This window comes from Vidua chalybeata, chromosome 7 (genome assembly GCF_026979565.1).
Source record: "Vidua chalybeata isolate OUT-0048 chromosome 7, bVidCha1 merged haplotype, whole genome shotgun sequence".
Lineage (NCBI taxonomy): Eukaryota > Metazoa > Chordata > Aves > Passeriformes > Viduidae > Vidua > Vidua chalybeata.
This window is the reverse complement of record NC_071536.1, coordinates 21,033,005-21,046,257: the sequence shown is the minus strand read 5'-3', so window position 1 is coordinate 21,046,257 and position 13,253 is coordinate 21,033,005. Positions and strand designations below refer to the sequence as shown.

The window sequence follows — 13,253 nt, the reverse complement described above, 5'->3', positions numbered from 1 at the left end:
GACAATGATCAGAATTTTAGAAATTTTTATTACATGGATATAAAGTCACTGGCATAATGCTGTTAGTTTAAAGCAGAAAGGCTCTTTGGGTGCAGGAATTCAAAGCTGACACTTCAAAAACATCACAAACCACAATATCCTAAGGTGAATACAGACAAAGAAACAAAATCCTTGTCTAACAGTAAGAACAGAAAAAGGAACTATGCCAGACTTCCATGATTTGATTACCAGCAACTTATCACAGGCTTCTTCTGACTGAAGAAGAGAACATGAAGTGGCAACAAACTGAATCCATCAGCTCAACAGCAGCAGCAAACCTACTCAGTTGAGAACAAGACACACAAATTTCCTTCTACCTGGAGAGTCCATAAGAGAGGGAGAGGGGTATGCAACTTCTGTCAATTATTCAAAATCCAAACAAAGAAACAAAAAAATCAGGGGAAGAGGAAGAAATAATCTCCACATCCAGTGTCAGCTCTTTGAATTAATCAGCTTTTCATAGACCAAGTGATCAAGCCACTTCTTTCTCACTGTCACTTAAATATTTAAGTAAAAATATTTGTTAATCAAAGTCACTGGTAAACACAATGGTACACAATAGTGGTACAGCTACATCAGTTTGAGAATGTGACTCACATTTTCTAATGGATCTCGTTTTATCATCAGAAGCCAAAAGTTTTTTAAGTTGAGTTAAATGACTGTTTCAATTCCAACCAATGCTATGCCATGTTTAGCTATGCCCTTTTGTCTTTGATAAAGGATCACATGGTCTTTTACAGACAGATGGGAGATCTTTCAACCGTGTTGAGCTTTTATTCACGTGATACCACAAACTGACTCAAGGAAACAGTCAGTGTATGACTGAGATGTGAAATATGATGTGACAGGATATGGGAAAGGCCAGTAAGGGTAGATACAGTTTTCCAGATACCATTAAGATTTTAAAATTATTTTTAAATGAAAATAAAAACATTATAAAGTACTTCTAAACTGGGAGCTTTTGTTTCCCTGTAACAGAAGGACTCTGACTAGTTAACCATTTTTCCTTAGTGAGAGTATTTTGTCGGCAAATTAATTGAACTCTTCTCAATTAACTAGGGTAGAACTTTGCAAGGATGTTTCTACATTAAGTTGTTAAAGCTCTTCCAAGTGGCCCTGACAAACATTTCTACAAAATAAACAATTCTCTGGAGACGTCATTTCCTACTGTCCATCTCCACCATGAGCAGGAAGAGGCAGCATCAGCCTGTCAGAATACACAGATTTCATTCAGGAAATGTGAAGCTGCTCTTCTCTAGTGGACACAGAATGCAGGACAGCTGCCTCTTATGTAGAGGGGCAGAGTGGTGACCAACACTAGAGATCCTTCCACAAGTGCACTCAGTCAGGGTACCAAGTCATTTCAAAAACTCCATCTATAGGAGTAGTATAGTATAGGATGAAATCTCAGCAGTCATGTTATGTGTCATTATTTCCCAATGTGTCAATTCTAACATAAAATCTTATTCTGGATTAAGTACTGGCAAGCAGTCTTCAAAAAAAAAAAAAAAAAATTCCTATAAACCTGTTAGCTGGCAGGCTTTACATTTATAACTAAAAATCCAGGAAAATTTTGGGGCAAGTAAAAGCAGGATGAAAAGCTAACAACAGGAACCCATAAGGAGTATCTTAAAGAACACCTAAAACAAAAAAAACAAACTACAAGAACCAATTGATTTGTTTGAATCTTTATAAAACTATCATAGTACCACACCCTTATTTTTTTTCTAAAATAAATCATTGTATACTTTTAAGGCTTCACCCAACATTTATAATTCATTGCATTTCTCTCTCCTTTATTAACTTAAGATTTATGAATAAAGATGCATTACAACAGTGTATTTTGGGACGAAGACTGGAAAGTTTGTAAGAATGTTTGGGCAGTGGAAATATAAGACCAGTCAAAGAAAGATGCCTAGAAATCAGACAGATTCCAACAGTTCAGACAGTGATGTCAGATCCTTATTACTTTTCCAAAATAAATCTCTTCAGATTCTCTTTTACACTCCTCACTATTGACAACCAGCTCTGAAGAAGTGCTTATAAAATGCTGTGGTTTTCCCTGTCTTCTACATTTTCACCTTGCTTTTCTACAAAAGTGAACAAGCATTGCCTGGTGTATTGAGAATATCTCAACAATACCTAGGACAGGACAGGGGGCATTTTGTGCCCTGCACTGCAGAAGAACCATCAAAACAAATCACAAAAATTATCTAGATTCCAAAATCCTCTGATCCCTGCATATATCACTTGGCAGAAAACCAGAGCCCTCTCCCTGCTCAAAAAAAAACCCAAACAAAACAAAACAAAAAAACAAACAAACAAACAAAAAAAACACAACCAACCATCAGAAAACAAGAGAGAAGCATGAGAAAGCTGAAGGAGTAAAGGCACATCTGACCCAGTGCCATCAGTTCATTTCTACAACAAATTCCTGATAATCTATTGTGCAGATATCAAATTATATACATATCTAATTCTGAGAAGGGACAGAATGCAATACATCAATAAAATTACAGCTACTGGCCCAACAAAGTCATAGGTAAACTCTGACTTACTTGAATAAATTAAAAAAAAAAATCCTATTTCATGTCTGTAGCTATCACTGCCAGCTTTGAGACCTCAGCTTCAAGTCCTACAATGTCCAAGGCGTTACTCAACTATAGATAGGTGAGCAACTGCAAAGACAGTCAATGACTCCACTTTAAAATGCCACAAAAAAGGGCCTGGGAAACCCTTCTCCCCTTCAACAGTGTAGTGAAAAATGTCTTCAATCCTCAGTAAGAACAAGGAAATAAGATGCATTGAGCTAGGTAAAACAGAACACACAATTTTTAAACACTAAAGCATATTTATAAAAAGAAGAGTTTATAGTTTCAGAGTGAACTCAGGGAAGAGGAATTAGATACAGTCAGAATCAGATAGAGGGGAAAAAAAAAGAAAAAAAAACATAAGGAAAGACCAGACTTTTTCTAAATGTGAAGATTTAAAAGAATTCACAAAGCCAGAATGCTAAAAGATCCACTCAGCTTGCTGGGTTCTTACCCCTTCAGGCAAAAACAAAGTACATCTTTCTTTACTAGTAGCTGTAGACTTACAAATTTGCTTAAGACTGAGCAAAAAGGAACTTCATCCAAGCAGTGAATACTTCAAAAAGTGAATGAGGTAAATATAGCTCAAGGAGGGTGCCAAGGATGGAATTAGTGAGGCTGATTTGTAATGTGGGTGGAAGGAGAGAATCAAAATTGCAGGCAAGGGGAAGTAAGAGACCATGAACCAGAGACCAGCAGAGGTTACAGACTGGAGACTACAGAGGGTAAATTGAAAAAGCAGTAACTCTTCAGAAATGAAAGTTGGGAATCTGGGAACAACTTTCAACATAAAATTATGTCTGATTTATGAGGAATTAAATATTCTGAATTTTAAGATTTTTTTTTAATTAAAAATTTTAAAAATCAAAGCCCAAATTTCTGGCATGGGTTGAATTTCTGATTTTACACAAATGTCTTAAAATTATCAGAAATTCCGCCTCTAGAAATTCCACCTACTGCATTATTGTCATCAATTGCCACATACCTTGTTTATCTTACTAACTAAAGAAATAAAAACCTCATCCATCCATGCAAATAATTTCTATGTTCTCAAAGCCAGAATGGTTGCATTTTGAATTCTGCACAATATTATTTTTTAATGAGAAGGACAGTATGCTGAAGTCCGTAGCTACCAGTAAAGAAGGAAGTATTTCATCTTTGCTTCAAAGAGTTACACCCAGCAGACAAATTGTAAACGCTTTTTCAACTTTGTTACTAACAGATATTTTGGCTCCTCTTCTTTTTAGATCAGATCTTTAGATCTTTTATTCCTCCCACATAAAAAGAGCTTTCAACATTACTATCACAAGAACAGTTAAACAACAGCCAGCTCAGTAGATTATCCTGTACCTGCACTATTATGCCATTATTTTGTCAGTCTAGTTTGACAGTACAGAAGGACTGAGCTAGGTTTTACAAAAGTCAAGAGCAATACAATGATACTTAAACAAATGGCAAACTAGTGAATGACAAAAAAAAACACAAACCAAACTTGGCACACCATATTTTTCCCTAATGCCCTTCAAATTACTTCAATACCTACATATAAAAAGATTTTGGGCAAAAGTAACACTATTCTGTTGATGGTCAATTTCCTTGAACATTGTTATTTAACTCACTTAATTCAGCAAAGATCCCAGTACATCAAACAACGGGTGAGGATGGAGACACAGATGGACAAAAAACCCAAACAAAATAGGCCAACAGTCAAACTCAATGAAACAAAAATAAATGTAATTTGTTTTGTGAAAAAAAAAAAAATAGAAGAAGCAGTTCCTCCAGACAGCTTTGTAAATTGTAAGTCTGTATTAAGGGCAGGTGAAAATGCTTATGCTCTTCCCACTGCACAACATTTAAAAGTTACCTGTCAAACCCCATGTATAGAAAAGCTTCAGTCCTTGTAAGAAAATCTATCTGAAGGCCTGACATTAAAGTAAGGTAAAATACCAAAATGGAAAACTAATCAACAGAAAATCAAGGCCCATAAAAACAAAAAAAAAGAACATTGTTAAATCAATACATCAATAACTCAGGAATATTAGATTGAAAATTGATTTGATTTTAAAGAAAATAAACTTATTTCTAATGCTATTCTTTTGAGATAGGATGGTGTTTTCCTTGTTGGAAGAAGTTTTTTGTCTCTTTCTGTTTGAGGAAAATTCAAGTTCACAACATTTCTTGTTTAACATAGAGCAACAGTTTGCATTGTTGGGGAAGGAGAGATTTGTTTGTCTATTATTAAATAAAATTTCAAACCAAGCTCTTTTTCCAAAAGAGAAATGAAAATCAAATAAGCAGGCAGAAAGTATACTTAAAACACAGCTAAGAAAGTTTCCAAGCTGTACTGTTTCTTCAATGAGAACCTCTGTGAAGCTAAAGCTTGCAGCAAAACCAATGCTTTCTCACAGAAGAAAGCTTAAACCCAGCTAAAAATATTCACATGCTCTATTTTCTTTAACTGAAAATAGTAATCCTCAGAACCATAGACATGCAGCAGAGTTGACATTAATATAAGTTCCCAAGGGAGATATTTCATGGATAGATTAGGGACTCATCCTTTAACCACCTATGGCACTCTGATCATTTACAACAACCAAACAAATGCACATGCCCCTTCTGAACTGGATAACCTCCTAGCAAATAAAAACACATCCAGGAACTCTGAATTCTATAAGAATTCCCATGGTATTCAATTTCTGCATAAAAAAAATATTTCTTAAGGCATGAAAAAAATGCAGTTATATCCATCAGTCTATCACATGAAGATTTTAAGTCAGAACACATCTACCTGATCTCCAGTTAATGTTTAAATTTATTTCATAAAGAGCTGCATTTTTAATTGTGGGATCTTACCTCAGGAGGGAATTCAGGTGAAGCATCAAGGTTTTAATTGATTGCTACATCTCAGAACAGCTGGTTTTCCCCCTTGAGCCCTCCATTGTTGCTAGCTGCACAGTCAGTTTCCTCTTCATTGTGCTAATGCTGGGCACAGCCACAGAACTCTACAGGAATCTAGGAGCCAACATCCCAGCTTCTTGTCATCCTCTAATGCCCTGACGTCAGTTCTTTTAGAGCTGTACACAGTGATAGTCACAGTGAGGAGCAACTTCCTCAAACTGCAGACAGCTATGTGAACTTAAGAGTAGCAGGGCAGCTTCTGGGCAAGTGAGAGCCAGGTGAGAAGAAAAGAAAGTGCACAATCAGATCTGGTTTAACTTGCAAGCAGCTATAGAAGAGAACACCTGGCATTCCTTGTATCCACTACATTAACACAGCAACTCATTATACTGACTTGTTAATTTCTAGAAAAAAGAATAAATATTTAGTTGAGCATGCTAACCTTGTTACAGCTCAAAAGGGCTGGCTGGATAATCTGGCATCTGCTGTTCCCCAGCACATATAAAACTACAACAGTAGCAGCCCGGTACAGCAGTCAGGCTAGAAAATCCAGCATGTTCAGAAATTGTTTTCCAAGCTACAGTCAAGATTGTCAGTCATACTGCACTTTATTAAGGGAGACCTATTTAGGTGTTGCAAGATTGCAGGAGAAACAATTTGTTTGTGACTTTAAAATATTCCTACTCAATTATTTTGTCTGTTAGATGACAGAAGTCCTGTGAAGACTTTCAGTTTCCTCTAAGGTTTTGGTCCCCTACAATGAACTCTTTTTCTTCTTCCACCCAACACAGATGGGCCTACTCAAAACTAATAGTGATCTTCAGGTTTAGGAAAACACTGTGGTCCCATTTAAAGTAGATTAAAAAATAAAAAAAACTAGTAACTGCAGAAAGAAAAGAACCTACCCTAAGGTAACACCAAAATCCACCATCCAGTCTCAAGCACTTTTTCCCCTCAAATGCTTTTGATACCTCACTATCTAGCTCTCACTTTTCTTTTTCACAGGATACCAACACACTTGGACAAAGCTTGGAAATAACTCTGCTAATCTCTATTTGTGTATTACCCTCCTACACATTTTTTCTCCCTAGTATCCGCATTCCACCCCCTAATGTTTTCTTGATCTCATTCCCACAGCAACACACTCCAACAGGGAACATTACCAGTAACTATTCCATATGCACCCAGCTATGACTTCAGACTTGACAAAGTTTGAGTAAACAGCTTTTAAATACAACACTCAGTTAATGGCATCAGTGTCATTCCACTATTTGAGGTTGCCTTGCTTAAGGCAGATACATTAAGAAGAACAACATAATCACCTCAAGAAGTGTTATGTGTACATTTGGAACTCAGCTGGCAAATTGGCCCCTGGTATGATTAGCATTCAAGTGGCTCCTAATGGGCATCCACCCACAAAGGAGCTAACTCCCTGCTTCAAACAGCCAGCAAGCTCTACAGTCCCAAATTCTCAAAATTCTTTCCGTTTTGTTATTGCTCATTTACTTGTTCTTCATCGGGGTCAAGGGGGTGAGAAGAACATGCTGAGTATTATCTTGAAATCGCAGGTCTAAGAAATGAAGCACATCTAAGATGGACCCATAATGGCCTAACCTCTGATCCTAGACAGTGCTACCACTTAGTAGAGTAGTAGAGTACAAAAGGTCTTGGACTTAATGATAAACAAGTGTACACAATACACAGAGCAATGGAAACAGATAATTTATTGCAAGAGAAAAACGTAGTTTCACCCTTACGTAAATTTCACCAAACTGAGCAAATTCAGACACGTACCCAAGTCCCCATGCCCACTCTGGGGCCGTGGTTCAGGCATAGAACACTTGGTTTGAAGCTGCTGCTACACTTGCTGTCCCTTCCCACACTCCGCAACAGGAAGGACTTTCATTTATACTTGAACAAACCTGTGGCTATGTTTGAGCTGACTCAAACAAACACTTGAAAGAGAAGGAAGAGAGCTCAAATCAGTATTCCAAGCTTGACAGCAGACATTTGCCAAAACTGCACCACAGCTGACATCTACATAATGTGATTGAAAAGATTTGATAAAAACTCAGTTGTGTGCCAGAGAAAATGTAAATTTCTTGGGTTTTCTGAAAACATCCCTTACTTCCTGAGACAGCCCTGGAAATCATGTGAAAAAGACACTTCTCCTGTTCTCCTAAATGTTTCAACTACATCCACTACACCCAAACAACAGTGAATGGGAATCTGAACACACTCAGGAGAAGCGTTTCTGGCACTAAGCTAATCAAAGTTGTTTGGCCCCACCCCTTTCCCCACAAAATCAGCTCTATCTTCAGCCCTGGAAAGCAGCTCCATCTCCTAAGCATGTTTTTGTTAGACACACAATGACAATGATAAAAACAAAAGGGGTTTGCTTGGGTAAAGCAGGTCAGAAGCTGTTATTTTGTATGTAAGCATATAGCTTTAAATATGATTTACGGGAACAAATGAAATAACACAAAATTCTAGGAAACATTACAATTGAATTAAAGGTGGATCTCAAGATGAAGGCTAGTATTTCAAAGGATATGAATATTACATTTACCAAAATTCAAATTTGCTCAAATATTCTAATGGCATATTAAGCCATAATACAGTTCTTCATGGTAAAATCCTGTGTCAACTACTGACATCTGCTTGTAATATAAAAAATTATTTACTCCAGGTTATGAGATTGCTGTCCAGCAACAGTAGGAAAATTGTATTCAGAAGGTAGGATACCAACTACAGGCACTCCTTTTTTTATTTGTAAGTATTAAGTCACACATTTTCCTATCATTTCATAAAGCAAATTCAGCTCTGTGATGAACAAGACCAGACTTTGTCAACTGGCCTGTTGGGAGCTCTATGCTGCCAGTGCTGTGCAGACTCAGGGTAAGATAGATGAGCTATAAACTCCCTAACTGTCCAGCCAAATCTCTCCTGCCAGGAGAAGAAACTGTGTGTCATGGCCAGCCAGTTACTGGACACACCTCCTATTCATCATATTCCAAAATACTCCAGTCAGTTGCTGGGCACAGTCTCTATTCACCATATTATATTGCAAAAAAAAAAAAAAAAAAAAAAAAAAAAAATCCAGCAGAGGCCATTTTTAAAAAAATCTTATTTACCTTGACTGTACACAGAGGAATAACATGGCCATGTTTCTCACCAAATTCAGACAAATATTTTTATCCACAACCAGTTTTAATAAACAATTTTTCAATAGAAAAGCATAATCCTGCATGCAAAAAAAAGAGATACGACAGGATCCTTTCCCAAAGCTTGTCCCACAGATCTGATAACAAAATTCTGTATTAAAGGGCCACGAGCAATCAAGTTACATAGGAGTTCCCAAGTTTTAACTTCAGTGTTTGAAAATTCACAAAACACTACCTTCTTAGCAGTTAGCATAAACAAACTTTCCCAGCTGTTGAGAGTTACCAGCAATTACTCCACAGAACTTCAAACAGTGATTTAAGAACACATTGGCTGGTAAACAGTTTTCAGCAGCAGATTAACAACACTTTCAACCTGGCTAAACAAGTTAAGAAGAGATGTAATGCAGTATATTACATTGTCTGGTAACACATTTAAAGAAAAATGTTATTTCAACTGAAATTCTTCCCAGATTGCACAAATTCTCCTATCATCTCAGAGAAGGAACAGTAACTGCATACTATTCAAAAATGTATCTGTGCACTATTTTCAGTAGAACTGGGAGTTGTCTTCTTTTCTGGTATAGCCACATTTTTTTCCTCAAATCCAGCATTTCATGAGTAAATGAGAGCATCTTATGGAAATAGTTAAGACTGTCAATAAAGAACTTTTGTAGCAAGAAAGGCATGGCAATTTGATTTTCTAAGTACTAAATTATATGTGAACAGCTGATAAAAGGCCTAAAAATCTCTCTGCAGGGCTAATGCAATGAGCCCTACTGTGAGTGCATGTTTCTCAAAACTGAGAAGTGGATGCTGGCAGATGCTCGAAGTCACATAAAGGGAACTTAGATGTCAAGCAGCAGCCAAAATTCACTATACCAAACAGCTTTATGGTAGGCAACAGGCCTACAGGAACTGTCAGAACAGCCCAAGTTTTAATTGTGTCTTTTTGCTTGTTTTTATGTTCCCGCTCACAAGTAAAACAGAAGATTTTCAAGACATACTGTTTTTGCCACTCCCTAACCTGGAAAAAACCACTATTAACCTACACTCAATCCCTTCCAACACTGCTTAAGTACATAGCGTCTTCAAAATGCAGTAATTATCTATGCTGTAATTATACCATCTATATTGATTCACAACATAAAGTCAATTTCTTAACGGCTACATATAAATGTGGAATAATGACAAGGCCTTAAGTGAATAAGTACTCCTCCCTTTATTAATCTTCAATATTCACTACAGCCATGACTTCAAACTGATTCGAGTACTCATGCAAATACTACAGTAAACTGCCATCATCTGCACCTGTTTATCCTGTAGCTGCTTAGTCAGCAATCCAAGTAATCCATTTCTGCAAATAGTATGGAAGTTTCAAAAAAATGTTCATGTTAAAAAATACACCGACCATGTATTTTGTCCATTCTATTTACAGATAACTTCAGCAATCTTACCAGTATTTTGATTCACTCCACTTCCTAGTGAAGTCACTGAGTAAACTAACTTTCTTCAAACGTACCTGACTAGTCATGGAAAAATCCTCCTCCTCCTGATCTATAACTGGCGTAGTTTTACTTAGGCATTAAAAAATATATTCTTTAACGTTAGATTTTCTGCTATAAGCAAAATAAAAACAGAGGGACCTAACACGTAAAAAGAAACAAACCATCCCTTTTACTACTCCAAACAGATGCTGCTTGTTTATTTTCTTTTCCCCAGCGTCGGCAGTTCCCAGAGCACCGAGGAGGTCGCAGCCCTCCCAAACTGCCGCCACTCTCACCCAGAGAGCTGGAAGTTGACTCCGCACACCTAAGGATGCTCCGAGGCAAGTGCTGACCTGCAGGGATTTGCCAGAGGCGCCGATCCCAGCAGTGCCGAGCACCCGGCATGTCCCGCGCCGGCAGCGGCACCGGGACGGCAACGCCGGCGGGCGAGTTGCGGCTCGTCCCTGCGGGAATTGCCCGCGGTGCAGGGCTGGCGCTGCAGCCGCTGCTCGGTCGGGCACGGCCAAGGAGGGCGGCGGCCCGACGGGCTAGTCCCGCAGCCCCTGCCAGGAGAACCGGCCGAGGTGCCGTCCAGGCGCCGCGGCCGCTCCCGGAGCCGTTTAACGGTCGCGCCGCCCCATCTGCCCGCGGTCCCGCCCGGGGCTTCCGCCTCCCCCCGCCGCAGAGCCCCGGCAAGGGGCACAGGGAGCACGCCCGCCCCTGGCGCTTGGGAGCCGCCTCTCGCCGCTGGCTGCGTCCCAAGCAACGCACCTCAGAGCCGGACGCGCACAGCCCCGGCCTCCCCGACCCGAGCTGCCCCCTCGCTCTCACCTCACCTCACCCAGCCCCGCGCACGGCCCGGCACGGCCCCGGCTCCCGCCGGCTGTCCCTTCGGAGCCGGGGGCGGCCGCGCTCCCGCCCGCGCTGTGAGCTGTGCTTACCCGGAGGGTGGCGGGGCGGCCGCCGGCCGGGCGCGGCCGTCCATGCCGGCGGCCAAGGGAGCGCAGGGCGGACGCAAGCCGGGGATCCGCCCGCACAGCGCGGCTCCCCGCCTCACCTGCTCGGGGCGGGCTGAGGAGGGCGGCCCCGCTCCGCAGCCCCCGGCGCCTCCTCGCCCCCGAGCCCGGGCATTTCCCGCTGTTTACGGTGCGGACACTGGGCGCCTGCCCGGGGCGGCGGCCGCGGTCACGGGCTGCGCCAGGCTCCTGCCGAACGCCGAACCACACCTTGGGCGTAGGAGAAAAAAAAACACAGAAGCAAGAGGGAAAAAAAAGGCAAAACAGAACTTCGCGGCGAGAAACTTGAAATGCGGAACCTTCTCCGCTCCGGCACGCACGGAGACAGAGATTCCCTGTTCCCGTCCCAGCACCTCCCTCCCTACCGCCCGCCCCCACACCCCCGGCTGTCCCCACACACCCGGCTGTCCCTCCAGCCGCGGCCGGAGCGGGGACTCCGCTCGGTCTCGGCCGCGGGCTGTCAGCGGCCAGCGGGGGCAGGGCCGCTCCTCTCGGCTGGAATTTTCCTCTCCCCGAGCGAAGCGTCCCGGCGGCCGCCTCGGGCTCAGCCCTTTCCCATTCCAGCCACCAGGGCGCGAGGCGAAATCCCTACAGGTGGGGAGAGCCAGGCGCGGAGCCCGGGGCCGGGATGCGGTCGGACCCCGCCGTGGGGGATCAAACTGTTCTGCCCGGCCATCGGGGCTGGGCCGCCCTGTGCCCGCTGCCGAGCGCGCCCGGGACTCGGCTGAGCCTCGCCGTGTCACGGGTGACGAGCTCCCGCCGTCAGGAGTGGTTTCAGGCTGATCAGAAGTTTGCTCTCTGAGCATGACGGCACCACAGCTTTTCTATGCAGTAACAGCTGAGCAGATCGGGCACTAACGCGCTGCATACCTGTGTCAGCACAGAGCGCCGTTCCTGCTGTGCTGGGACCAGACGACATTGGCCAGTACACACAACTCTTTATACAGGTAATATTTTGCCCAGTGTTTAACAAAAATTGAAAAATAGCCAACGTCAAAGCATTTATACCTTTCTTTTTTTTTTTTTTTTCCTCCGTAGGAAAAACCAAGAACGTTGCATTGAAGAATAGCTAGTGTAATACTGTATATAGCATTGTAGAGATGCTGTACTTTAATAACATTTTGCTTCTCCCTCAGATGCCATTCTCATCTGCAGTGTGCTTCTTCAATAAAATTTTTTTCTGCTTTTTCACTGGAGACTAACCCTGAAGCCACCTGTTTTGACAGACCCTAGAGGTTATTCACACCCTGAATAACCACATGCCATTATCAGGCACACCCCGTTAATCTGTGTATGTTTCTTAAACCAAAAAATTAATCACTGGTGAGTCAGATGCATCTTCCATGGTCCAGTTTTCAGAGAGGCAGTGTTCAATGAACTGATCCATTAAGACTCTCAGGAACAGTTTCACTGAGGACCTTATGTAAGTTTTGGACCCTTTTCTCTTTTAACAGTCCACTTTCTATTCTCACACTCCTCAAATTGTTTGGCTACTTCCTAGGTTAGGATGAAGGTTGATAAATTATTTTGTATGTTGACTGTTCCTGCAATCAGGGCACGGTAACTTTCTGCATTCAGTTTGTAGCGTTAGTTTAAGTACAAAGCATTCTCTGCTTCCAACCAGCTACTTCTTGCGCAAAACCATTATGTGGCAGCACCTTCTAAATTAATGAAACTCCCATGCTGCAAAGGTGTGAGATGATTTAACAGTATAATGATGTTTCAGCTGAAGACCCTGTAGTTGAATATACTATAATAATACTTAGAATAATTACACGTGTTGGTGTCCTGTTGCCATCCCTTCTAATAAACTTCGTGTCACCACCAATAGATAAGGAGCTCTTGTACCACTCCCTTTATAATCTAAATTGAAAACCAATACATGCTATAGTCTAATTCTTTTGGCAAGTATTAATGCCACAAAGATTGCAATCTATTGAATAGCTCATATGGGCTCATAACAGAACCTCAGGAATGCCAGGCAGAAAATGACATTAGGGAAGTAATAAAAAAATATATTAGTGGTGACAATTTCCAATAGAGCCTGGGAGATTATCTAAA

The 13,253-nt window shown here is 41.3% G+C and overlaps 1 protein-coding gene across 3 annotated transcripts in view; it reads right to left on the bottom strand.

The window, feature by feature from the left end:
- COBLL1 (cordon-bleu WH2 repeat protein like 1) overlaps positions 1 to 12,005 on the bottom strand; it is a 77,397-nt gene extending 65,392 nt beyond the window's left edge. For 2 of the 3 annotated variants that reach the window (XM_053948033.1, XM_053948034.1), the window contains exon 1: positions 11,234 to 12,005. In XM_053948033.1, coding sequence (XP_053804008.1) covers positions 11,234 to 11,307 — 74 coding nt within the window. In that variant the 5' untranslated portion in view covers positions 11,308 to 12,005. Of the gene's footprint in view, positions 1 to 10,472; positions 10,622 to 11,233 lie in introns of those variants that run through there. The other variant, XM_053948035.1, reaches the window with a different exon arrangement.
- Between the last annotated feature and the right edge of the window lie 1,248 nt (positions 12,006 to 13,253).